Source organism: Mus caroli, chromosome 13 (genome assembly GCF_900094665.2).
Source record: "Mus caroli chromosome 13, CAROLI_EIJ_v1.1, whole genome shotgun sequence".
In the NCBI taxonomy this organism is placed as follows: domain Eukaryota; kingdom Metazoa; phylum Chordata; class Mammalia; order Rodentia; family Muridae; genus Mus; species Mus caroli.
In genome coordinates, this window is record NC_034582.1 from 5,134,520 (window position 1) to 5,159,810 (window position 25,291).

Here is a 25,291-nt window from a genome sequence, read left to right on the forward strand (position 1 = left end):
CTCTCTCTCTCTCTCTCTCTCTCTCTCTCTCTCTCTCTCTCTCTCCATCACCCCCACTCATCTAATACTCCTGAGATGCATCCATAGCATGATGCATTTTGACAGTACCATCCTTTCATTTCATTTTGTTTCGTTTGGCTCTGTGCTACTCCATCCTGCAAATGTATTAAAATTTATTTGTTCATTCTTCTGTCGATGGGCATCTGAGATAGTTTGAATTTGGAGTCGTGATGGGTAGTTTCTATAAGAACCTTTACAATACAAATACAAACACAGATCCTTTGTAAAGATACCTATTTCATTTAAGTTGAGTAAAAATCTAGAAATGATGTTGGTAGGTCATAGGTGTATATCTAACAGTTAGAATATCATCCAAAGGTTCCTAAAATTTGTCTATTAATATGAGCTTTGTGGCTATCTCTGCATCTTTTACCACATTTTAGCATTACCAGTATTTTTATCCTTGAAGCTTTGCTAAAAGGTGTGGTCTCTATGTGCAAGTCTCACTGAGTTTTTAATTTGCATTTCCCCAAGCCGTAATGCCAGTTAATACAACTTGGTGAATTTATTGGCAATACATTTCTTATCTATTGTGAAATTTCTGTTCAAATATCTTGACCATTTTTAGAAGTTGTATTTTATAGCCTTAGTTATTAAGTTAGAAAGATTCTTGCACTCTGGATACAAATAAACTCTGGGGATTATAAACACACAATCCCAGTCTGTAGATTCTGTTTTGATTTAACAGTATGGTTTATTCTTATTAAATTTTTGTTTAGTTGGACTTTTATTTATAAACATTTGATTTAATCATATTTACCTTGTGATTTCAGTCCTTTGAACTTTATTAGGACCTGTTTTTTTTTCCTACGCAGATTATCTCTCTCAATAAGTGTGCTGTGCTATCGTGAGATGAAAGTGCGCACCTCTCTTGTTGATCAGAGTATTCTGTGCATGCCATTGAGATCAGGCTAGCTCGGAGCTCTGCTTCAGCCTCTCCTGCACACCATCTCTCCTCGCTGCTTCTTCTCCCCAGAACAGAGAGGAATGCTAAAATCTCATTGGTCATGTATTTGTCTGCCCTTCAGCTTACGTTTGCTAGTTTTTGATTCATGCTGCTTGAAACTCTAAGTGAATGCACTCTCAAAGATGTCCTTTCAATGGTTTATTATAATTTCATGACTTTTCAATTCATGGGAATTTCCTGAATCTCAAGACTTACGATATCTGTTGTTATTTCAGCCATCACCCTTCCTTGTGATTAGTACCTTCATGGTATATCTGTCCATATACACTCATCTTCAATGTGTTTGAAGCAAACTGCTGATTTGCTTCCAATTTATCCCATATGGCATCTGCTCTTCCCTTGTCTCTTTAATTAGCTACTCATATTTTTTCTGTTTTTTTTTTTTTATGCTTTATTTTGTACTGTAGGGTTCTTAGTTCTTATATGTTTGGTTGGTTGATTTGGTCTTTGTTTTGGTTTTGGATTTTTTTTTTAGGCCTGGTCTCACTCTGTAGCCCAGGGGAGCCTGGAATTCACTATACAGTGCAGTGTGACCTGGACAACTGTCTTAATGGTGCAACCTTTGTTCTTGGCTTAGATCAGTTTGTGAATATCATTGTGGACTTGGTAGAGTCTGTCTTTCTACTAGAAACATGATTTCCTTTTCCTCAGACACAGTTCTTATTCACTACCGCTACCCCAACTCTGCAAACAGTCACTTCATATATCTTGTTTTATTTTAGTGGTGATTACAGTGGGGGCAAGTCATCACGGTCATCATGACCAGTAACATTTCTCACCTTACTAATGACCCTTGCTCCCTGCTCTCTCTAGGCATGGGCTTTGGATACTATAACAACATGCTCATGGGTTCTCTGCTCACAAAAAGGGAGATAACAGTTCTTCTACAGCTCCCACGCTTCATTCAAAGGGTGTCGCGTCCGCTCTCGACCAGCAAGAACGACACGACCACCAGTCCTTCTAACATCAGTTTATTCAGTCCTGTTTCTTCTTGTTTATATCTCCCCCCCGAACCCTGGGCCTCTCACTCTTATATACTCTCAGTTCCCATCCACTCACAGCAGGCCACGTCGCCTCACCAGGTACGCAGCTTCAGCTAATCAGGGCAGCAGGGGCATATCTCCACCAAAATGGATTTACCGGTATCCTGGTACACCTGCGCAGCTCTCAAGATGTTTGTGGTTTATATGAGGAAGTCAGGTGCAAGTCATACGACTTAGCTGCAGTCCCTGGCGCCTTTGGGACTGCTGCCACACCCGCTCCTCACAAAAGGGAAGCAACAAGACAAACTGAACGGTTACCGCATCTGTCCTCTTTTTTACCACAGTGATGTCAAGTTATGGCTTCCTTTGGCTTTGGAAAGAAAGGAGGGGAAATCACTTTATTTTCTCATATGGGGATATTCCTCAGCATGGTCTGTCATTGAGTTTCAACTAACCATGATCATTTTTGTTTATTAATACAGTGCAAGGGATTGCTTTTACAGAAAGCACATGTAAGTTTTTTCTCCTAAATATTAACCTTTAAGTCTTTTAATCATAATATCATCATCACATGACTTTGTCTTTATATGCCTTAAAATCAAGGATAACACTTTTCTCTTAGTTTTACATCTATGACAGATGACACACTCACACACACACACGTGTGTGTGTGTGTGTGTGTGTGTGTGTGTGTGTGTGTCTGTGTGTGTGTTTGTGTGTAAGGGATGGAGCTGAGAGCATTTACTGCTCTTGCAAAGGACCCAGGTTCAGTTCCCATCACTCACACATTGGGCTACAATCATCCATAACTCAAGTTCCAGGGGATTCAGGACTCTCTTCTGATACCCAAGGGCACCTGGCAGGCACATGATATGCATACATACAGGCAAAGGAAACTTCCATACACCTAAAATAAAATAAAAAATCTTAAACACATAGGGTATTCAGTTACATTTTACTGTCACTGACATGGTGGTGATATGTTTTAATCTAAGAATATTTAACGGGCTCATAAAATCATACATATTTAAAGCATATCATGTTATGATTTTTATAGATGTATACATTGTATAATTATCATAATTAGGTTAATATGCCCATTATCACTCAGAGTTACCATTGTGTGTGTGTGTGTGTGTGTGTGTGTGTGTGTGTGTGTGTATAAGAGCGTAAAATCTATTCTCATTAGGCTGCAAGCATTACTGTTACCTACAGTCATGATGCTGCTCATTAGGGAATCAGAACCTTGAACTCAAGCTACATGAAAGCTTTATGTTCCTTAACTGACATCTCCCCACTCACATCACAGACTTTTCAGATTGCACATGGAAATGAAGTCACACAGCATATATCTTGTACTACAAAACCCATAATTTCAACTATATGAGGGCAAATTGTGTGGATTCCTTCTTCTCCGTGCTGAAGGACATTCTACTGTGAGGGAACACGACATTTTTGTTTATTCATCCATCGACAGACACTTGAATGTCTGTCTCTAGACCACAGTGAAGTGACACCTTCAGTCCTTTGAGGTATAGACCTATGAAAGAGATGGGCATGTCCAGAGCAGTGCACTGCTTCATGGCATCATTGATGCAGCTCAGGATCTGGGCTTCACACACACCTTTACCAGCACACTATTTTCTTGTCTTGTTGACAGTAGCTGCCCTGTCAGTGTAGTGTGCCGTTTCATTGTGGTAGTCCTTCCACTTGCTCTCCCTTAATAACTACTGCCATTAATCATTGTCTGCTCACGAGACAGTAGAGTATCCTCCTTGGAAATACCCATGCCCTTTGCCTTAAGCATGAACTTCAGATACACAGTAAGTACTTGTCCTGGCTTATCCATGCCTCACACAATATGAAGAATATGTATTCACTGGAAAGCCCTCTTCATCCAACATTCAGTTTTAACTGAATGCACTCTTTTTGTTTGATAGACATGAAAAAAAAAAAAGAAAAAAACAACCAACAACAGCAAAAAGCAAGAACTTGAATGGATCTAAAATAGTCTTTATATATTTCACACTTTTGCCCTGAAATAGTTTGGTATATTTTGTGGGTGTTTCGCTGGTGTTCCTGCTTTATTAAAAAAAATTATAATTTCATTTCGAGATCCTCCAGACAAAATCATTTGAGCTTCACAGTCTTTGTGCGATGTTATTGGACTCACTTAATGAAATTATAACTCAAGCAAGGTATTTCATTCTGTTGGAGTAAATGAGCTTGTGTGGCAGGGCTCAGGGGGAGCAAAGCCTTCGCTGTGTAGATCCTTAGTGTTTGCTAGAATGAAGGAGGAGCAGACACTTCATATTAGAGTTATTTATTGTTCTCTTTCTGTGAACACTATATTGGTGCCTGCCCCTACTGGAAACAACAGCTGTTAACAGGCTCCGAGATGAATTTCAATGTGATCTCCCCTGGCCTCAGGAAAGATTGTCTAAAGAGAAAACAGGCTCAGCCTTGGAAGAAAAGAACCAATCCCAACCTGGGTCTGCTTGCCTGAAGGCTAAGGGCAGTTAAAAAGCACCAGTGAGTGTTTTCATGGGTATCTGCCCTTAGATCAAGGTATACGTGCAAATGGGAATACTGGTACAGGCAGAACTCTTCTGTACTAACAGGATGAGGTCAGAAGCAGTGTTGAACATGGTAACCCCTTTAAAACATCTTGCCCTGAGGGAAGGAAGGCAGCAGAGGAGAAGAAAAGGGCCCTGCATGGCACAGTCCTTCTTGCCAAGCCCCAAGCAGCTTAAGAGAGGATCAGAAGTACCTCTAACACAAGTCTGTACCACAACAGACAAGTAATGGTAGCACTTTCATCTGTGGTCCTTTAAAAACTAAGGATTCAATACGTGTGTGTGTGTGCGTGTGTGTGTTTCTCAGTGTCTACTTTTTTATGTCATATCTATAGCTCAAGAGCTCAGAGGAAATATTCCACCAATGAGGGGGGTTAGGAGAACCCTTGCTTTTATTGGGACAAGTCTCTTAATTCTGGAGTTATGTTATTGGATTTTGATTATTTTAGGAATTTCTTTATATGGTAGGTGTTAGCTCACTCACCTGTAAGTAGACGAACTGTTATTACCCTGAAGACAACTATTTAAAGTTTTCAGGAATGTGAAACAAGGGCAAAGAAGATGCCAAAATAAATAACTAAATATATAAAAGAAGAAAAATGGAAATCATAAGATTTTAAATTGAATAGAGAGAGGAATTTGATTAAAACGCTGCCTGAAATTCAATTTTTAAAAAAGCCACAATGAAGTGTCTGCAGCCATGATGACCTTCCCACCTCTCCTTTCCAACCTCTTGGTCATAAGAACGTAAGAAAGCACTGGATTTTTCTGAAACTCGATGTCAAAAGTGCATCTCCTCTTCTTTCTCTTCCAGACAAAGTCAGCATACTGTCAACCTTCCTTGCGCCTTTCAAGTACCTAAGTCCTGGCACTACAAACACAGAGGATGAAGATAACCTAAGTAAGCAGCCATTCTCTTACGGAGAGGTATTCCCTGAATGTGTATGAGGGTGGGAATGTCTTTCCCTGTCTCCTTGAAGCCATGAAGGGGGAGTGTTGGTCTTGCCAACTACAGGAGGTCCTGTGTTCACCTCCCTCAGGCCATCATCTCAAATTCAACCCTTACCCATAGTTCCACTCTTACCCATAGATCCATCCTCATCCTTAGTCCCACATTCTCCATACTCTTACAGTTACAGTAAACTATCACCACCCAAGATATGGAGTCCTTACCCAAAGCCTCACCTTCACCTGAAGTCCATCTTCACCTGCAGGACCAGATACACACAGATGTTTATTCTCACCCATAGCCCATGCCTGCATGCAATCCTATCATTACCATAGTACCTGCATTACCTGGAATCTACCCTGACCAGCAGCCTAACCCACCTGTAGGACCAAACTCATGCAGAGCCCTCTCCCAGAGTCTCATGTTCATGTGCCATCTTCCCTTGCAGTCTCTCATCCTTCCTGTTGAAGTTTTGTTCCCATTTGGAATCCCAGCTCCCATTGCAGCCCCATCTGTATCAGACACCTCCTTCTCATCTACAGCTGGCGTCTGTGGAGTCTCATGCCTGTTCAAAGCCTCACATCTCACCTAGAATCTTATCACCATCAGGAAATCTACCCTTACCTGAAATCCCAGTCTCATCTAACATCCTGCCTTTGTATGGATTACTTTTCTTTCCTGGAAACCCATCCTTATCATAAGAATAAGAAAATATCAGTAATGCATACCCAAGAACCCCCAAGGAATTTAGGAAATAAACTAGTTTTCTTAGACTATTCTTTCTTCTTTCCTTCATTCTCTTCTTGTAACTACAGAAAAAAGTTAAAAATGATTGTAGTATCATGGTTCTCAAGAATGGATTTTACTGTTCTTAGAGGAAAAAAAAAGGTCAACTAGGGGTTTTCTATTGAAACATCTCTGGTACATGAAGTTGGAGAAGAATAGGAGAGCATCATTAAGTGTCTGGTGTTGAAGCTGGGTTAGAGAAAGGGGTCATGTTCATATCATCTGCTTACATCCATAAGGAGAGCTCAGAACAGAAACTAGCAGAGAGAGAAAAGGAAGTCAGAAGGGACAAAGGAGAAGAGGAGGAAGAAGAAGAAGAGGGAGGGGGAGAGGAGAGGAGAAGAGGAGAGGAGAGGAGAGGAGAGGAGAGGAGAGGAGAGTCAGAGAAACACAGAGAGAGACAAGGAGACTGCTTGTGGACGTTGTACATCGTGGTGCGCACTAGGCTCCGCACCACGATGTACAACGTCCACAAGCAGGAGGAGAGGAGAGGAGAGGAGAGGAGAGGAGAGGAGAGGAGAGTCAGAGAATTGCACACCTCTTACCTGGGACATACTATCAAGCATTTAAAAGAAAAGGCCAAACATTTCACAAAAACATCTCTCTGAATTTATTATCACCTAACAGATGGGCTTCTGTTTCAACTAAAATGAGCTAAGAATGTGCTTGTCATGGGATGGGGAGGAGGCAAGGTGCTATTGATGGTTGCTAAGATAATTGGCTGAATCAAGCAAAAAACACTGGCAGAGATTTCCATGGGAACTGAGACCCATGTTGGTGCCAACCTCTACGAATCAAAACACACTATTGTGGGCAACCCTCTCCAGACAGCCACTGATGCTATTGGACGTGGAGATTTCTTCCTGTAATTAGTCACTTTCCTCATAGCTGTGGCAAATGCCAGCAAAAGCAGCTTAAGGGAGGGAGGGTTTCTTTTGGCTCACAGTTCAAGACTATCACAGCACGGCAGTCACGGCTGCAGAGCATGAAGCGGCTGCTCACATTGCAGCCACCACAGGGAGGCAGAGAGGGATGAACGCAAATGCTCAGTTTACTTTTCCTCTTTAAGTTCAGGATCTCGCCACAGGGCGATGTCACCCAAATCTAGGGAGGGTGTTGTCGCCTTACTTCACCCAGTCCAGAAGCTCCCAAAGGAGCCCAGCACTTTTTTGCCTAGATAGCCATGTCTAGATCCTGTCAAGTTGGCAGTGAGTGGTCGTCATCACATGTCCCTACACCACTGTAGGCCCAAAAGTAAAGCTGAGAGAGTTCAAAGGTCAGAGCCTTCCCAGATGTTCATAATCTTCTGTTCAGATCTTTTTATTTCCAAAGGAATGACTAGAAGGGTGAGGGATAGGGGAAGAAACTGACTGGGCTTAGACGTGGGCTCTTGACCGTCTCTAGGCTGCACTTTTAGCAAGGTTCATGGTTCAAAGCAAAATGGATTGTGTATATACTCTTGTGGTGGTCTGAATTTAAGTGTTTTCAGATCAGTCAAGTTATGAATGACTATCTCAGAAACCTTAAAAAGACTGAGGTAAAAAAACAGAGTGTGTGTGCCGAGTTTATTCTGACACAAGAGGAACTTGACTCTCTGCTGCTCTTTCCATCCGGAGCTGCTGGGAGGCTGGCTGAGTCAGGAGGAAAAGACAGTGCAGTTATCTATGGAACTTTTGGAGAGAGAGAAAAGAAAATGGGTTCTAACTTTTAGAAACTCAGGAGTCACTTTTATGTAGTAACCAAAGGCCCAACATCTTAAGAAACATAGGATCTTTGTAAAGCCAGTGCTCTGTCAAGAAGACACTGAGAAAGTCATACACACACATAGATACACAAGGCAGCAGCAGCAGCAGCTTCTCCTCTGAGCAGCTGTAGCATTTGACTCCCTCCTGAGACTGAAAGGAAAGTAGAAGCCTGGTTTGGGGTCAGGGAGTTCTGCATGCATGTTCACTCTTGGGCTTGTGAACTTGCAAATGGGTGTTGTCTTAGTCAGGGTTTCTATTCCTGCACAAACATCATGACCAAGAAGCAGTTAGGGAAGAAAGGGTTTATTCAGCTTACACTTCCATACTGCTGTTCATCACCAAGGAAGTCAGGACTGGAACTCAAGCAGTCAGGAAACAGGAGCTGATGCAGAGGCCATGGAGGTATGTTCTTTACTGGCTTGCTTCTCCTGGCTTGCTCAGCCTGCTCTCTTATAGAACCAAGGCTACCAGCCCAGAGATAGTCCCACCCACAAGGGGCCTTTCCCCTTGATCACTAATTGAGAAAATGCCTTACAGTTGGATCTCATGGAGGCATTTCCTCCACTGAATCTCCTTTCTCTGTGATAACTCCAGCTGTGTCAAGTTGACACAAAACTATCCAGTACAGGCGTGGAGGCGTTATCAGCACAGAAAGTCACAGAGTCAAACAGAGCTGGGGACATAAAACACAAGGAATGCTCAATCAAGGACTTGCAATGAAAGCCATTTTCCTCTGATTTGGTTTACTGGCTAATGGGGAAAAAAACATATGAATAAAAATAACTCTTAATTGTTTATTATATATCAAAATACTCTTGAAGTGCTTGTGAGTCTTCATTATTGATTAGTGTATCCATTTGCTTCATGTATGTGTGTGTCTGTGTGTCTGTGTGTGTCTGTGTGTGTGTGCATGCATGCGCACTCACACACTCAGACAAATGCTGTGACTGTGTGCATATGTATGTGGAAGCCAGAAGAGAATATTGCATGTCTTCCTCTATTGTTCTGCCTTTGATTTTTGTTTTGTTTTGTGTTGTGTTGTGTTTTGGTTTTTGAGACATTGCCTCTTCACTGTACCTGAAGCTCATGTCTCTATCAGGTTATATCTGTCAAGCAGTCTCTGGGACCTGCCTTTGTCTACACCCCAGAGTTAAGGTTAAGGACACCCGTGGCAGCTCCTGGATTTAACATAGGCAGTGGAGATCAAAATACAGGTCCTCATGTTTGCATAGCAAACATGTTACCTCCTCCTTCTTCTTCTTCTTCTTCTTCTTCTTCTTCTTCTTCGTCTTCGTCTTCGTCTTCGTCTTCTTCCTCTCAGAATGCACTTTCTCTCTAGATGCTTTTAATTCATTTAGAAAACTATTTCATGTGTTTGTATTTGGTATGTATATGTCCATGGTGTGAGTGGTATTCATGTTTATCTATGTATGTGTAGCATGACACATACATCTGTGAGAGTGGTGTATGTGGTACATGTACATGTCTGTATACATATGTGTAGTGTACATGAACATATGTGTAGAAGCAAGGGTGGAAAGAAAAATACACTCTAAGCCCCATTCCTCATTCATTGCATTCTCTGGATCTGCTGTTCTACCTGCTGCTCTAATGCAAAGACAGTTCATGTCTAACCATTTAGATGGTTTCAACTATTCAAGAATGCCTCTTAGCAGTTGCCTAGATCCTGGCATTCTGGAATATATAAAAGGTATCACTAAGAGCTGTGAGCTTTTCCATTTCCAGAAGTTGTGCAGAGAGACAGAGAAACATGGTCAGGATACATCCACCTCACACACATTAGGCTTTACATATATAACATTGGTATCTAGGAGCCAATCAACAGTTGGCTAGATCTGAACTAGGAGACCCTCATGTAATGCTATGTTTTCAAGATTTGTCTGCCATCGGTATTCTGCCCTGAGAAGGCTTCCTTGAAACATGGAACAGAAATGTGTCCCTCTCTGCCCTGGCCCCACCCTAGGCTCAGAAGTTGAGATTTGGCTCATATTCAATGATAAACAACTGTGAGCAAAAGCTTCCTATCGCCTTTGGGCTCAGAGGACAACTTCTTACCACCTCCATCTGTTTTTCCCTGAATCCCATGCACACTTGACACAGCTTCATAGGTCACTCATGGCAAGCCTTTGAAGAAGGCATCTTCTACCAGCTGCTCAAGCTCACAAACTGCCACACCCACATGCAACCAGCAAATGCCAAGTTCCTGGTACCTTGTGCACACCTCAGCCTGAACCTATCTGTCAGGCACCCTACATTGTAGGCTATCTCCTGCCCCTCTACACACCAAATCCTCCCCACTGTCTGGAGGAAGAACTGGGCTGCTTGCCTTTCTGCTGTTGTTAAGCCCTGTCATCTGGGAGGAGCGGCTCTGTTTTTAAAACCAGGGCTGCTTGGCAGCTGAATAACCTTCACCAGGAACAATATTATCTCTTCAAATGTAGCGTGGCACACTGGATGGCTGGCTCTCCAGAGCCCTCCTGACCCGCAGACATGACAGTGCCATTACCAGTGATGCATACAATCCCAATGATGCCAAGCCATGAAAGGAAGCAAACCGGGTGTACATAATAACCGGGTAGAAGATTCTGGCCTGCTAGGGAGCCAGCAGAGAAGAAGGTACACAAATAAATCTGCAAATGAGCAAGGCTTCTTAGGGATGATAGCAGTATGACCCCATCTCAGACCGGACTGCCACCTTGTCTAACCATTCCTGAATGTCATCAGCCCCGGTCATCAAACTTAATAAACTGCAAATAACAGAGTTATTTTGGAAAATAAATATGTAGCCACAGCAATGAGAATATACAATTTTTTTCCTTCTTGTCCAAAATGCAGTTTCTTCATGCATTGGACCTTCACACGTGGCGTTATAATTGCCGACACAATTTGTCAAATGAGATAATGTGCTTATAAGGCTCCGGAGGAGAGTCCAGGTGGGAGAGAAACAGAATGGAAATAATTTCATTTTTCATTTTCCTGTACAGATGCCTTCCTGACTTAGACATTTTCTTTCCTTGCCTGGCGGTCTTCAAATTGCTCGTGATTGTTCTATTTCTGTTGCTTATGGTATTTATCTAATGCCCGTCTGAAGTTATTTGCTTGCTTTTTCCCCTCTAATTCCCACAATGGGGAGACTCATGCATGCAACTCCATGAATGGACCTATGGAAGTCAAAGTTCACAGATATCTTTTTTTTTAATGCTGTCTTAAAGAATGAGGTGATTCTCCATTATGCCAAGACAGAAGAGCCACGGGCATATAGGTGGTGGATGTGGTCTACTTGGGAGTGGGTTTCATCAGGAAAGGTGTTTGGAACCCAAACCAGGAATGTTCTAAGGGGAGTAGTGGGTGAGACTATGTGTATCAGGTGGAGTGAGGGGTAGCTATCTGTCATCCCAGAGTTACAGCATCATTCTACTCCCATTCCTGGCTCCTCAGCATCCTGAGCTATGTCTGATATGCTCATGAATATGCACTTGTACATACACATGTGTGTGTATTAGTGACAATATTGCCCATGGTCTAATTCACTCTCTCATCCAATAAGCACATGCTGATTCAAGCCTGGGGGGGGGTCTTCAGGAATGCTCAGAGAAAGGAATACATTTACACTATGCCTGAAAGGGGAGGATTCACCAGGTACGAAGAACAGGAGCAGGTAGAAAGTCCCCATGTCCCCTCAACCCAGGTATGCACACATGCTATCAGAGTAAGAATCCCAGCTCTGCCCTGGGAGTTGACAGTGCAGGAGCCACAGTGTTTACCCTCCACATTAGTTTGGAGGGTACAAGGATCTCCCCTCTACTCCCCACGCACATTCCTTTACAAGTAGCTCTTCAAGTCTGTGTTGAAAAGTCAGAGATTTATTGTTTGCTCTCCTGACTTTTTGAATCCGTCGATTACTATATGTAACAATTGGGTGCATAAAACCTATTAACTAAATGGTGGGGGGAAAAAGAATATAATTTCCCGGGTCAGAGGAGGGGAGTGGAGCATATTTAATGCCTTCTCTGTGAAGAGGAAAATATGAAGGTGTGATGTCAGAGTTAGAGCTGTGAAGAGCCCACAGGATAGGATGGCAGTAGTAAGGCACTCACATGCTGCTTACACCGAGGTATGAGCCTAGCTGCAAATGCATATGCATATCTGCAGGCAATGTTAGAGTAAGGAAGGGTCCTTCAGTCTCCAGCCTGTCACAAGAGAACTGTTACCAGTCTCTTGTGTTGTGTGTGTTGCTCCCACTGACAGAAAGGGGCCCTAGAAAAAAAGATAGGGCTTTTATCCACATGAATGGACATACAGGCAGTGCAGCAAGCTCTCATGGGAGTGAACATTTGCCTTGTCAAGCAAAGGAAGAGACCAGGAATGTGTTTTGTTCTGCTCCTAGGGAGCTGGCGCTGTTCTTTGGTTAACATTTCTGGATGGTCAGATCAATATCTCTCATTCAGCACACCAGAGAAATCAGAAAACGACTAACCCTTCTCTCTGGAATATCCCAGGATTTCTAGGGAAATTGTTGGAAATTACCAGCAAAGAAAATAGTCATGAAGATAAGCTGGATACAGATACAAGTAGGGGTCCTGAACTGTTTCCCTGCTGCACTTTAAAGTGCTACTGTGGTGGTGGTTTTATTGAGCCAGATAAATAGACAGATAGAGATAGATAGATAGATAGACAGACAGACAGTAGACAAATAGATACACAGTGGACAGATAGAGATATTTATATATTCACTTAACTCATCCCCACTCAACTGCTGAAGTAAATATAAGTAAAATCTTCAGTGTCTTTCATTTAAAGAGACGAAGCTTGCACAGAGTGATCGAAGATCTCAACATGCCTAAACAAAGGACAAAGGTGTCATGGGATCTCTTGCCTGCTTGATTCTTGACCCTGTGAAGTGGCCACTGATGGGTCCCAGGACAGAGGCCTCAACCTAAGCCTAGATGGGCTCTAAAGTTCTGGCTGGACACTGAGAATTGGTTATCCCAGAGAGCCTAACTTGTTCTAAGATAAGGACCCACACATGTTCTTTTTAACCAACTGCTACTAATTATTGATTACTAAGGAAGAAGCTCACAGAGGCTGGCGGGCAGTTCATATGGTTCTGCTTACGTCACGAGCAGAGACACCTGAGTTTGATATTCAGCACCCATGTGAAAAGTGGGGTGCTGGGAGCCCTGTAACCCCAATGTTCAGGAGGCAAAAACCGGGGGATCCATGGCAATCCAGCCTAGGCAACTTGGAAAGCTCCAGGTTCAATTGAAGATCCTGTGTCAATTGGAAAGGACATCCAGCATCCACCATTGATCTCCACACTTGTGTACATAACAGGCACATGTGTACACACACACACACACACACACACACACACACACACACTGAGAGAGAGAGAGAGAGAGAGAGAGAGAGAGGGAGAGAGGAACTCATACCCCAGTCTAATAATCAAAGTTTATATGAGGAGCTCCATCTACAACAGTAGCAAGATATTAAGAGTTACAGAAGAGAAGCAAATAAAAAGGGATTTCACCGTGTGTAGGGCAAAAATGTTGTTTTCTGAGTTCGATTCTCTAAGATACAGCAGAGGTCATCTGATAGGCTAGCCACCATAATCACACTGGCACACTTATTAAATCCCCACATTGTAAGAAATCAATAAGAAATTAGAAGGCTCCAAGCAGGTTTCTAGGCAATCTGATGTGGGGATTTGGGAATTGTTTTGTTTGATCTTTATTTTCCATTTTGAGTTCCGTTTGGGGAAAAATCACCCAGTTTAATCTAATGTACACTCTCCATTGGCTTGAAATGCCCTAAATGACAGAGTGCATTGCTGTGTGCATTCCAGAGCACACAACGATTAACACAAACAGTTGAGATTTAGCACTCGCTATCTAAACGGTAATTACTTTTGCTGAGATCCATAACAAATGAACGTTGCATGGTTATACCTTAAAAACACTCAGATTCACACTTCTGAACAAACTAACCTCCCCAAATCCTAATAGCTTTTTAGTAGCAAATTGATATAGTAGTAAGCCCATTTCACAACTCAGAAAATTAAACTGAGAGCCTGAGCTCCATTTCAACACTGAGCCCCCACATGTAGCATCCATGAAAGGGCTGTTTTGGCTTCTTTATAAAGATGTGATAGCTATGACCGATGGGCTAGCGCTGAGCTAAAGGGAGGTTAGAGTGCATGCTGAAAAGAACATTCTCAAACATCAGGATACCTCGGGAAGGCACCTGATGTTCAAAGGCATCCTTTGTGACTGTGAAATTGTACTTTCTTCTTCATTATTCTCCAACAACAATGCCATAAACTGAGATGTGAGAAGCACAGTGGCGGTTCTGGCAGGTCTCAACCTGCGTAGCTTTCAGGCTGCACGAGAGAAGCAGGTCCGTGTGTCAACAACCAGCCAGGCATTCACTGTTTTTGAAGCTGGTGGTTCACTGGAAAATTCACCTGCCGTTTCCACTTGCTTAATGAGAGAAAAAAGAACACATTTACACCTGCCACAGAGCTGAGAGCTCCCAGCTCCTGAGAACATGTGTGAGGTGCTTAGAGAAATGTGGGCACGATTTTGCCTGGCCAGATCAGCCCCGGGACTCATCACACATGGGGTAGGCTTGGCTTCATTATATCCAGATGGCCTAGGGAGGGGTGTTAATCTACAAAGGCCAAGAAAATGTCACAATCATTCTGCATCCATAAAATCAACTTACAGCCACTGCATGGATGAATGCAATGTAAGATTCCTAGGACTGAGTCCCAACCTAAACACTTGCCATAGCAGGCAACCTCTGTAAATAATTTCAACTCCTTGAGCCTTGGTTTCCAGCTATCTGCTCGTAAAGTGTTCACCATACTAGCCACTAACTCCCTAAGGACTAATGAAGAAGAAATGTAGCAAAGTTAGGTACTCAATAGAACACACCAAAGCTGCCAGGGATCGGTAGAAGATGGCAGGCTGTTCACAGGCATAATCCTTGGCTTTGGATAACACATCTTTGAGTTTAGCATTCCAGAAGCACGTGCCCTGGCAAAGTGCAGCAGGGGGCTCAGTACCACTGTGGCTTTCACACCTGGGGTTTTCTAAGAGAACAGCTTTATTAGAGAACAGTTAGCCAAGGTGGCTAGTCTTAAATTGTCTTTAAACTTGTCTATCTCTCACAGTTCTATGTTACCTTTGTGTATAGGTAGCTTCCTAGCTGCACAAGAGAAGCAGGTCTGTATGTCAACAATCAGCCAGGCGTTCACTGTCTGTTTTTGAAGCTGGTGGTTCACTGGAAAATTCACCTGCAATTTCTACTTGCTTAAAGAGAGAAAACAAAAAAAAGAACACATTCACACCTGCCACGGAGCTGAGAGCTCCCAGTCCCTGAGAACATGTGTGAGGTGCTTAGAGAAATGTGGGCATGGCCCATACTCCGCCTGGCCAGATCAGCCCCGGGACTCATATGTATGTATATATGTGTATACATATATACATATATATGCACATATACATATCTGTGTGCATGTGTAAAATATATGTAGATATATCTATGCAAGTATATACATATGTGTGTGTGTATATATATACATACATTTACAAAGTTATAGTTTTGCTAAATTTACTCTATCTTAATTTTTTGCAAAAGCAATAAAATGTTGGATCAACAAGATGGATGAGGTGGCAAAGGTACCTGCCACCAAGCCTGATAACCTGAGTTCAATCCTTGGAACCCACATGGTAGAGAGAGAGAACTGACTCCTGCAAGTTGTTCTCTGACCTGCCCACACCTGTGACCTCATTTCTCTCTCTCCTCTCTCTCTCTCTTACACACACACACACACACACACACACACACTTTAAAAAAAAAGAAAATGCCACAGTAGAAATGAAGCCATTCTTTGTTCTCTCATTTCTTTTCCTTCCTTCCCCCACCTCCACTGAGAGAAGGGCACGTGTCTTTATGACATAACTGCCCTCAGCTCTTTCATAAGTCTGATTATATGAGTAATATGTAACATGTGTATTCTTCTGACATCCATGAATTCTATCCTCCTCAGTGGATTCCTTTTGCAAGTCCATTTTGCCATCTAGCAGTATGTCGAGGAGATTTATTTAGATTGAAGCACATGGAGTCGGCGAGGCTATCATGTTGTATTATCATTCAGCAGTTGGATTCTACTGCAACCTAACTAGTCCTCTAAATGTGGGAAGCTATGTATTTCCTACATTTTCAACTGTAAAAACAATATACCACAATGAACATCTTTGTTAACCTCAGTTCTGGAATGTGTTCCTGATGACAGAATTCCCGAGAAGGTAGTGTTTCTTGGCTGTCAGTGGGTGTTGGAAGGAAGGCATTCATCATTTGCCTATGGGGCTGAGGAGGTAGGACGTTCATAGGTGATGACGTCACAACTCATACTAACAACCAGAGACTGTGAGAGCATGCGCGGGACACATGACTTGCCTGTCTCTTCCTCATGTCTTCTCAAGCCCGACTTTCTGAGACCTTCTGGATGATGGAGGCCCCCCCCTCCAATAGGCAAATGGTCCCCACTGGGCTACTCTCTTGTATCTTGTGAAAGTCATTACAGCACCTTTTCCAGACCTGGCCTGAAGTGCTGATGGCAAGGGATCTAGGCACCTAGATTCCCCAGCCTGCCTTACAGAGCAATCATTAGCCATGATGTCTCTCATTAGTGGTGACCTGCCAGTGCTCTGGGTCATGACTAATTTGTTCTCACCTCCAGGTACCAGCAGTGCTGAAGTGAAGGAAAACCGAAATGTGAGCAACCTGGGGACCAGGCCCCTGCCCCCTGGAGACTGGGCCAGAGGCAGCACACCCAGCGTTAAAAGGAAAAGGCCGCTGGAGGAAGGAAATGGGGGACATTTCTGCAAACTCCAGCTGATCTGGAAGAAGCTCTCCTGGTCTATGACACCCAAAAATGCGCTGGTCCAGCTGCATGAGCTGAAGCCTGGTCTGCAGTACCGAATGGTGTCACAGACTGGCCCAGTGCACGCCCCAGTTTTCGCAGTGGCTGTAGAAGTGAACGGGCTCACATTTGAAGGCACGGGGCCCACTAAGAAGAAGGCCAAGATGCGGGCAGCAGAAATGGCCCTGAAGTCCTTTGTGCAGTTCCCCAATGCCTTCCAGGCCCACCTGGCCATGGGCAGTAGTACCAGCCCGTGCACTGACTTCACCTCTGACCAGGCTGACTTCCCAGACACGTTGTTCAAGGAGTTTGAACCATCCTCAAAAAACGAAGACTTCCCAGGCTGTCGTCCCGTTGATACTGAGTTTCTGTCCTCTGCCTACCGGCGAGGACGGCTACTCTACCACACCCTGGACCTCGTGGGCCAGGCTCTGCCTGACAGGTCCAGGCTGGCTCCGGGAGCCTTGGGTGAGAGGAACCCTGTAGTGGTACTGAATGAGTTACGCTCAGGTCTTCGGTATGTGTGCCTCTCCGAGACAGCAGAGAAGCCCCGAGTCAAGAGCTTTGTCATGGCTGTGTGCGTGGATGGGAGGACGTTCGAAGGCTCTGGACGCAGCAAGAAGCTGGCCAAGGGCCAAGCAGCACAAGCTGCCTTGCAGGCCCTCTTCGATATCCGGCTGCCTGGTCACATACCCAGCAGGAGTAAAAGCAACCTCTTGCCACAGGTGAGACTTCTCAGGTAGCTAGCTGCCTGCTAGGTGGAAAGATGGGTGTGAGTTGGGATATTCTTGCTGGGAGGGGAACGGGCCTGCTGCTCTCCCCGTGTGGCTGTGAGCAGAGTGTGGCCTTCCTGAAAAATCCCCCTTTCCCAAGCACACAGAGAGAAACTGCCAGGTTTTGTGGATAGAGAATCATGAGAATGTCAAAAAGACAAAGAGATCATCAACACAGGAACTGAGCAGAAGTAATGAGAGAATACATGAAGCCAGTCAACTTTTACAATGACGAAATCAACTTCCAGGGAGAAAAGACAACCAGGGTCACAGGAAACAACTGGAGACAACAGGGTCTTCTGTCCTCACCAGGTGGCCTAGGCTGCAGGAAAAGTAGGATTCATTTGCCAGGCCCTCTGGAAACTTAGAAGTAAAAGTCGCTTAGTGATCCTGGTTGAGTTTCGAGTCGGTTACTCTGGGCAAACCAAGATAGGAATTGTCTCATTTGGAGTGACCAGGACCTCTGTAACTTTAGTTTCCAACCAGGTGGTAACTTCTGCAGTAAGACACTAGCACAGACCAAAAGTGTGTGAAGAATAACTTACTGGAAGGCAGGGGGAGTTAGGAATAAGAGTTAGGGCCCTGTGGATATAATTCAATTGGTCTAATGCATGAAGCCATGGGTCCAATCCTCAGCACAGTGTGGACCAGGAACAGTGACACATGTGTAACCCCGGCACTTGGGAAGCAGAGACAAGACGATGGAGAGTTCAATGTTATCTTCAGTTACATAGTAAGTTCAAAGTCAGCCTGGCATGTATGAGGAAGAAGGAAGGGGGAAGGGGGGAGGAAGGGAGGGAGGGAGGAAGGAAGGAAGGAAGGAAGGAAGGAAGGAAGGAAGGAAGGGAGAGAACAAGGGGAAAAGAAAGAAGGAGGGAGGAATGAAATAAGGAAGAAAGGAAGAAAGGAGGGAATGAAGGAAAAAGGGAGAAAGGAAAGAAGGAGGAAAGAGGGAGGGAGGGAAGGAGAGAGGGAAAGAAGGACCTCTCCCAGTTTTGCCAACACAATAGTGGCTCTGCTTTTATTAATTTTTTCTTTCTTAGTGATACTGGAGTTCAATCGCAGAGCCATGTTAGACAAGTGGTCCCCCCTGAGCTGTACCCTCAGCCCTGTGAGAAGTCCCACACATGTGGAAGAGGTCATGTCCTGGAGGCCCATGTGCCTCTCCACCCACCACACCCCACTGGTAACTCAGGATGTGTCCAGAGCAGCAGCCACCCGCTCCACACATCCCTGCTGGCCCCTGCATGCCACCTGCCCCAACCCTGACACAGAATCACCAGGGACCCATCTATGCATAGAAGAGACAAGGGCCTACCAGTTACCCATCTATGTTAAGGGTCCCAGGCTTCCAGAAGCTCCCGATGCAATAAATACAAAATTCCTTTCATTGCTTTTAAAAAGAAGGTGCAGTTTACCTTCACTTGTTTAAGATGCCTTTGTAGAGCTGCCTGTGTGTCAAGAACTACTCTCACATCACTTAAGACAACCTTATTCTGCCAAGTTTTATAATTGCTTATTTATGCAAATTCTCTTTTCTCTTATCATTTTGAGACTTATTTGTAGGTCTCCCTAATGTAGTCAATACAAAAAATTATTTTTATTCATTCTGGGCATCAATCAAAGGAAGAAACACTTTACATAGTTAAAAGGCACTTAGCCCCGTGTGGGATTCATCATAAGCACTTAATAACTACGAGTTAGCTACTGCTGTGATCACCACCATCATGACATCATCGCGCCTAGAATAGAAGCCCCTTGATTTGCCTCGGGAGATAAAGAATCTGCAGAAGAATCTGGGCTGTCATCAAAGTCCAGATCCTGCCTAGGGCTGTGTGTGAAGCCACAAAGAACATAAAGGGACCCTTCACCTTGAATAATGACTAGGTAGGGCATTCATTCATTCATTCATTCATTCCTTCCACATTTATCTGACTATAAACAGGCACAAGATGAAGGCCACAGCAGATGTTCTTTAAATATGGGCACATGTATGTGCATGTGCAGTATGTACATGTGTATGTGTTTGGGTGTGTGTATGTGTGAGTGTTCACATGTGTTGTACATGCATATAGAGGCATGTCAGGGATTAATGTGAGATGCTCCCTCCTATCACTTTCCATCTTATTTTTATTTGTGTTTATTTTTTAACTATGGCTATATGTAGGGGGCATGCACATCACTTCAGTGCTCTCAAGTCCAGAAGAGGGACTCAGATTGCCTGGACCTAGGGTGATAGGCAGTTGTGAGCCCACTGATGTGGGTGCTGGAAGATTATGGATCTCTCTGCAATAGGAGTGTCTACTCTTAACTGCTGAGCCATCTCTCCAGCATCTCCTCCTTTTTTTTTTTTGATACAGACTCTCTCACTGAACCTGGAGCTCGACAATTTGGCAAGACTAGCTGGCCAGCATACCCCAGTAGTCCTTCTATCCCCACCCCTTTAGACCTTAGGCACATGCTACCATTTCCTGCTTTTTATGTGGATGCTGATGACCCAAACTCATGCTTGCATAACATTCACTTTATTGACTCAGCCATCTTCCTGGCCCAAAATATCCTGCTTTTCACCAATCTTGGGTGAGGGAAAGGATAATCTATAGATAATGAGTCCCGGGTGAGGGAGAGTAGGTTTTCCTGCTCTCCCTACCTTCTATTCATTTACTTCACCTCAAGTATTTATTGCATATGCAATAATCACTTTAAGGAGCAGGTAAAACCTAACCTTCATCAGTCCTGACTTTCAGCTTGTGCTCAAATAAATGCATAGCTCTACCAGGGGACAGGGGTGTGTGCTAGAGAAAGACACAAGAACAATTCCTAGATCCATCCCTGTGCATTTACTAACAAGGAACTATGGCCTTGCTTCCTCTCTTTTCTATGTCTTTGTCTTTTTATGTTTCTGACTTCCCCCCAGTCTACCTTTCTGCTACCTGGAATCCAACTTGCAGACCAGCCATCGAAGCATCCTACTGCCTGGACTCAGGCTGGACAGAAGAATGACCTCTTGCCACTTTGTCTGAGAAGGCCCCATTAGTGATTGTGGCCGTGCTCCTGTTGTTTCTTTACTCTGCCCCTGCCTGATGGCACCTTGCAGAAAGGCTGCAGACTGGCCTGGGATTATCTATTAACTAGGACATGCCCCCACCCCCCATCTCTCTCTCTTTCTCTCTCTCTCTCTCTCTCTCTCTCTCTCTCTCTCTCTCTCTCTCTCTCTCTCTCTCTCCTCTCCCTCTCCTGCTTTCTACCGTGTGAAACTGAAGAACGTCAGTGAGTTCCGGGTGTGATGGCTCCCTTCTTTCGTGTTGTCGACTCTGAGCTCACACGACAGAGAAGCCAGGCAGCACTACTACTTTGTAATAGTCATTTGACCCCAGAATGCAGCACATCTGTTAAAGCCATGGCCGCTAAATTATTTTTCTCTGACAGTCTGCTAACCACTCCGACTGGATGATGAAGGGCACAGAGCAGCTCGAGGGTTGCGGGCCATTCATCACACACGGCAGTGCAGCCATGCCAGGGGCTCATTATCCTCTTGCCTCAGCCCCCTTAAAAAGTGCACCCTGTAGCTGGGTGGGGGCCAACACAACAATAGGAGTCAGGGCTGATGAAATTAAAAGCCTGTCCTAGATAGGGTCTAAGTTCAAGGGAGAAAACGTGAAAATAAACTATTTCAAGGTTCACCATAAATGATATTCTGTCTTCCTGCTCAGCCCAAACCCTTTCCTTCTAGGAACTGTGTTATCCTGGAAGCACTTCAATATGTCACAGAACCTTTGTCTATAGATCACATAAGTCCTAGCTAGAGACTGCAGAACCCTTGTCTATGTGTCATGTAAACCTCTGTTTCTACACCATGAGCCCTCATCCATAGATCATTGATATTCCATCTGTATAGATTATAGAAACTCCATTAACAAACTATGGACCCCTATCTACACATCATGGGATCCCCACCTATATATCAAAACCCTTCATCTATAGATCATGAAACTAAAGGGAAACTATTACTTATTCATTGCAGGATTTTCTGCCATATACACACACCATGAACCCTATCTACAGATCAGATCATCCATATATATATTATAAAACCCCATCAACACATCATGGAACCTTTACCCTATACTTTGTGGACTAAAACCAATTCATCCTGGACCACCCATCTGACCATCTTGGGAAGCTCCCATAAACACTCTATGCCCCTCATCTAGGGAGCATAGAATTCTTTACTTATACCTCGAGGATTTCCTTCTTTGTCTATCATCATGAACGCCATACCCTCATCCTTCTAGCATGTTCAAACTAACACTTGGTCCCAAATGCATCTTGACTCTAGAGTTTTAGGTCCCTAAGGAAGTCACCTTTCATAACCCTTGTCTGGCTGTTCTGTTAGCACTGCCATGATGCAGCAAACCAAACCTCTTCACAAAACCCGGGCTTTCAGAACAAAGAGCGTTCCACACCCCCCACCCCCACCCCCAGAGCCAGGACAATTCTTCAAGAGAATGCTTTAAGAATCTGTAGCAGTGCAGTTTCTAGAACTGGAGCACCAACACCAGTATTTAATGTCGTCTGCCCAAATACCCATGGTCAGTTCCTCACAGGACAGTCTCAAATTTGCAAGATGGCAGAGACCCAAATGTGGTTTCATAGGAAGACGTGTTTTGTTCGATGCTTTAACCAAAGACTAGCATCACAAACAAGGCTTCAAGACATCCTAGTGGCAGTTCTCTTAATTACATGATAGGCTTTGGAACAAATATTTCATCTGTGCCAGTGCTAAGAAATGTCAGGAAAGTGTGTTTCAGATGGATCGGTTGAGCTTGGTGAGATCACTCATTCAGTAAAGTGATTGACAGGCAAGAAGGCCTGACTCCATCTCCAGAACCCATTTAACAAGGCAGGAATGTTGGGGTGCCCTTGTAACTCCAGAGTTTGAGAGCCAGAGACAAATGTATCCCCAGATTTGCTAGCCAGTCAGCCTGAATCCATGAGCTCCTGGCCACAGACTCTGTTCCCTGTAGTCTCCAGAAACATGAAGGAAGATGTTCTGGAGATAACATCTGAAGTTAACCTCTGCTCTCGACATACATGCTACACACATGCGTCTGCATAAGTGTGTACGTGTGCACACACACACACAAAAACACACACACAACTCATCTGAGAATCTGCCTGAAAAAACTTAGTGGGTTCTGGAATGAAGCCACAGAATATATAGGGTATATAGGATAATCCTAAAGGAGTAGAACCTCCTAACCTTGCCCCTGACACCCTCGGAGTATGTCTGAATATGTAATGATAGCTGCTGGGCTCACAGTCCAAAGCTCCAACTTTGCCGAACTACCTAGAGACTCAGCAGGAACAGGGCAAGAGTCCACATCATTCCTGCAGCCTGGGTTTTGAAAGCAAGTTCGATAGCATGCTGCTCACAGCAAAGATTTAAATTGCAGGTGTGAGTTCATAAGGCTCTAATTTTCACCATTTCATGTACCTGAGATCTGAGTCTTAGCCACAGTGACAAAAACAAGCATTTATTAATGTCCTTAAGGTGTGGAGCAGACATAAATGTGTAGGGTTTACTATGCGGATAAGAAAGTGCACAGTCCTGAAACTCCATAAACAGCTATTGAAAAGGATGACATCTGCTGAAAGATAGCGAGAGGCTTTGTCCAAATCTTTCCTGTTTTATTTCTCTATAGTTGGTACAGGACTCCTATAGGCTAACATGGCTAATAGTGGGAACTAGAAACAAGAGCCTGGGAATGGATAAACATTCATCCCTGGAAGTGCCTTCATGACAAATGCTAACAACCACAGGCCCACTTCTCACCTCTAGCATGAAATCTGAGTTCATAAAGCATAAACTCAGCATCAGTGCCTGTACTTTTTCAGCAGTTCTGCTGCTCAAAAACTGGTTAGAAGAAATAATAAGGTGCATCCCAGTAAAGCAAGCTAAGGAAAAGGTCCATTTCCCATACGCACACAGTGGATCCACACACAGTGGATCCACACACAGTGGATCCGAAAGGGGATTACTTGGCTTATTTGCAGTGTTCTTATTTATCCTTTACCTTCTTTTTTTAGATTTCCATTTGAATTGAATTGGTATTTGTGGTGTTTTACAAAGGTTTAGTCAAAGCCACTAAAATGTGTGTTTCTTCAAAGTAAGAGAGAAAATACCTTCTAAAGTGACTCTTAACAGTTGCCCAATTTGAACAAGCAGGCCTGTAGAAGGGCTTTCTAGAGAGGACTGTGCCTAAGGCTTCAGGTGTATAAAACTGGTAAAAGCACAGGGTATGACTCAAAATGATCCTTTTGACAAAAAAACCCAAGAATCAAACATTAAAAATGGATGGATTTCTCCTCCTGCAATGATCTCCATGTACAATGCTCATAAATTGTTGGATAAGTTAGTCATGTAGGAAACCAGTCCTTCTTAGCCAATAACTTTTGACAATTCTATAAGTTATGAGATAAGAGAAAGAGGATGACTGTCCTGAGTCATAGTTTCCTCATCTGAAGTTATTTCTGTTCTTAAAAGCTGCGGTGATTGGTTTGTTAGTACTTGCTTTAAGAATAGCAGAAGAAGGCAAGACAAAGTCATAGCTTTGAGCCAGAATCATGGTACTATCTTAAGAATGGGCGTTTTCTCCTATAAGAAGTACCATGATTCTGAATCGAAGCTACGACTGTGTCTTGCCTTCTTCCGCTATTCTTAAAGCAAGTCGGCCATCAGTGGACAGGGAGGCCCAATGGTCTTGCAAACTTTATACGCCTCAGTACAGGGGAACAACAGGGCCAAGAAGTGGGAGTGGGGGAGTAGGGGAGTCGGCGGGGAGGGCATGGGGGATTTTAGCTGTCAGCTTCTGTAGTCCACACTCTCACCTGCACATACTAGACTTGGAGGGATCCAGGAACCAAGATGGGTCACCCGGGTGCTACGGCAAATCCCTCCTGGGTAGGGTGGACACCTCTCCTCTGGCAGGGAATGTCTGGAGCCTGAAACAGGGTCTGTCTCAGAAGCTGTCCTCTAGGGACCTTGGGGTGTCCGCTGACTCTGCGCCCAGGTGACCCAGTGCTGGAGCCGACCGGAAGGGACTTGTGACCCTGGTCAGGCCGGGTATCCTGCTTCTCTAATGCTGTCTCAGGTCCCTCCCGCAATTGGATTGGAACAGAAGTTGTGTTCCACTGATCGGTGGTCCTAAGATCGCATGGAAAGTCCTCTAGGGGACCTTGGGGGTGTCCGCAGACTCCATGCCCAAGGTGACCTGGTGCTGGCACTGAAGGAAGGCGAGATTTTTTTAATTAGTTATTTTCTTCATTTACATTTCCAATGCCAACTCTAACAACAAATATAATAGGAAGCAACAATTACTTTTCCTTAATATCTCTTAATATCAATGGACTCAATTCCCCAATAAAAAGACATAGACTAACAGACTGGCTTCACAAACAGGACCCAACATTTTGCTGTTTACAGGAAACCCATCTCAGGG

General features: G+C 44.0%; 1 protein-coding gene across 1 annotated transcript in view; it reads left to right on the forward strand.

Annotated features, from left to right (window-relative positions):
• Adarb2 (adenosine deaminase RNA specific B2 (inactive)) overlaps positions 1–25,291 on the forward strand; it is a 540,557-nt gene that overhangs the window by 338,740 nt on the left and 176,526 nt on the right. Inside the window, exons 2-3 of the mRNA XM_021180400.1 lie at positions 5,401–5,487; positions 16,834–17,741. Coding sequence (XP_021036059.1) covers positions 5,401–5,487; positions 16,834–17,741 — 995 coding nt within the window. The remainder of the gene's footprint in view (positions 1–5,400; positions 5,488–16,833; positions 17,742–25,291) is intronic.